At 48.2% G+C, this 1,253-nt stretch overlaps 1 protein-coding gene across 1 annotated transcript; it reads right to left on the reverse strand.

Moving 5' to 3' along the window:
• Window positions 1-337: 337 nt before the first annotated feature.
• LOC122034725 (auxin-responsive protein SAUR71-like) lies at window positions 338-936 on the reverse strand. The gene has a single exon (XM_042594062.1). The coding sequence runs from the start codon at window positions 873-875 to the stop codon at window positions 471-473; it is 405 nt and encodes a 134-aa protein (XP_042449996.1). The 5' UTR covers window positions 876-936; the 3' UTR covers window positions 338-470.
• Between the last annotated feature and the right edge of the window lie 317 nt (window positions 937-1,253).

The raw sequence follows: 1,253 nt of genomic DNA on the forward strand, positions 1-1,253 counted from the left end.
TTTAAAAATTAACTTTTAAAATATTCATCTGTACTTATTTATTTTCTTAGGATTTCGTAAGTTCAATAATAAATAGTCCATGATTTTATTAATGAAAAAATAATTTGCGAGCTGTGATTTTCTTTAATAAATGACTATGACCATCATTTTAATTTTTAGCAAAAACTTAGAAAAATTTAAAAAAAAAATTTTAAAGAAATATATATTTTGGAACAAAATGGGGACAGACCATTAATTAATCTCACGCCAAAACAATTTCTTTAAGCATGTTCACTATTCAATACTGCATCAAACTTATATTCCTTCTTTTTAAAGGAAAAAAATAATGCCCGACTAATTGAGGAAAAAAATAAATATTAAGTCGCCGAACAGCCCTCCGTCGCCTAATTAAGGCGCAGGATAGCATATGTACACTGGCACAGGCACAGAAAAATATATTTAATTTAAGTAAGAGGCGCCGGAACCCTAGTTTACAGGCTCGGGTCGGCCGGTGAAGACGACGGGAGGTCTTCTGGCAAGGAACGGAGTAGCTCGTCCAGAGCAATTTCGCCCGCGGCGTCGGAGGCGGACGAGAGGACGAGTAGTCGAGCGAAGAGCGGAACGGGGCAGGGGATCCGGAGCACGCCGCTCTGCTCGTAGCCGTACTCCTGGGCGGAGCGGCGGAGGAGCTCGAGGAAGGCCGGCCGGCCGAGAACCTCCGCGGGGACAGAGAATCGCTCCATCTCCTTGCCGACGCACATCGGCACGTGCCCCTCGGGCACCGGCTTCCGGAGCTTCCGTCGCCCCGCGCGCCCCTTCGCCGCAGGCGGCGAGGCGTCCTGCGACGTCGAATCCGCCACCCGAGACAGCCGCCGGATGAGCCGCATCGGTATCATCGCGACCAAAATCCGCGTGCGTTGAGTTTGAGGACGGAAGCGAAGGAGGAAAGGAACAGAGCGCGAGGGCAGGTGTGGGCGCTTGCTCAAATATTTATAGAACTGCCTCTCCACTATTATCTGAAAAGGAAGGAAAAAAACACAAAGGAAAACGAGAAGGAGAGAGGAGTACTCGGCTGGTACAACTCCGTAAGAGTGAGCAATCCCCTGAAACACGCAAAACCGGCGCTCCTTCAACGAACTGTCCTCCTGAATTTTAAGAAATCCTTCTCTCTGACGTGGCGCCCGTATAACCAATTCGATCTCATTCTAACGGCTAAAGATTCCTGGACGGTGTCCAGGGCGAGACAGAGGCTCCTCCATAAGCGAGTCCGTAGT

This window comes from Zingiber officinale, chromosome 11B, assembly GCF_018446385.1.
Source record: "Zingiber officinale cultivar Zhangliang chromosome 11B, Zo_v1.1, whole genome shotgun sequence".
Lineage (NCBI taxonomy): Eukaryota > Viridiplantae > Streptophyta > Magnoliopsida > Zingiberales > Zingiberaceae > Zingiber > Zingiber officinale.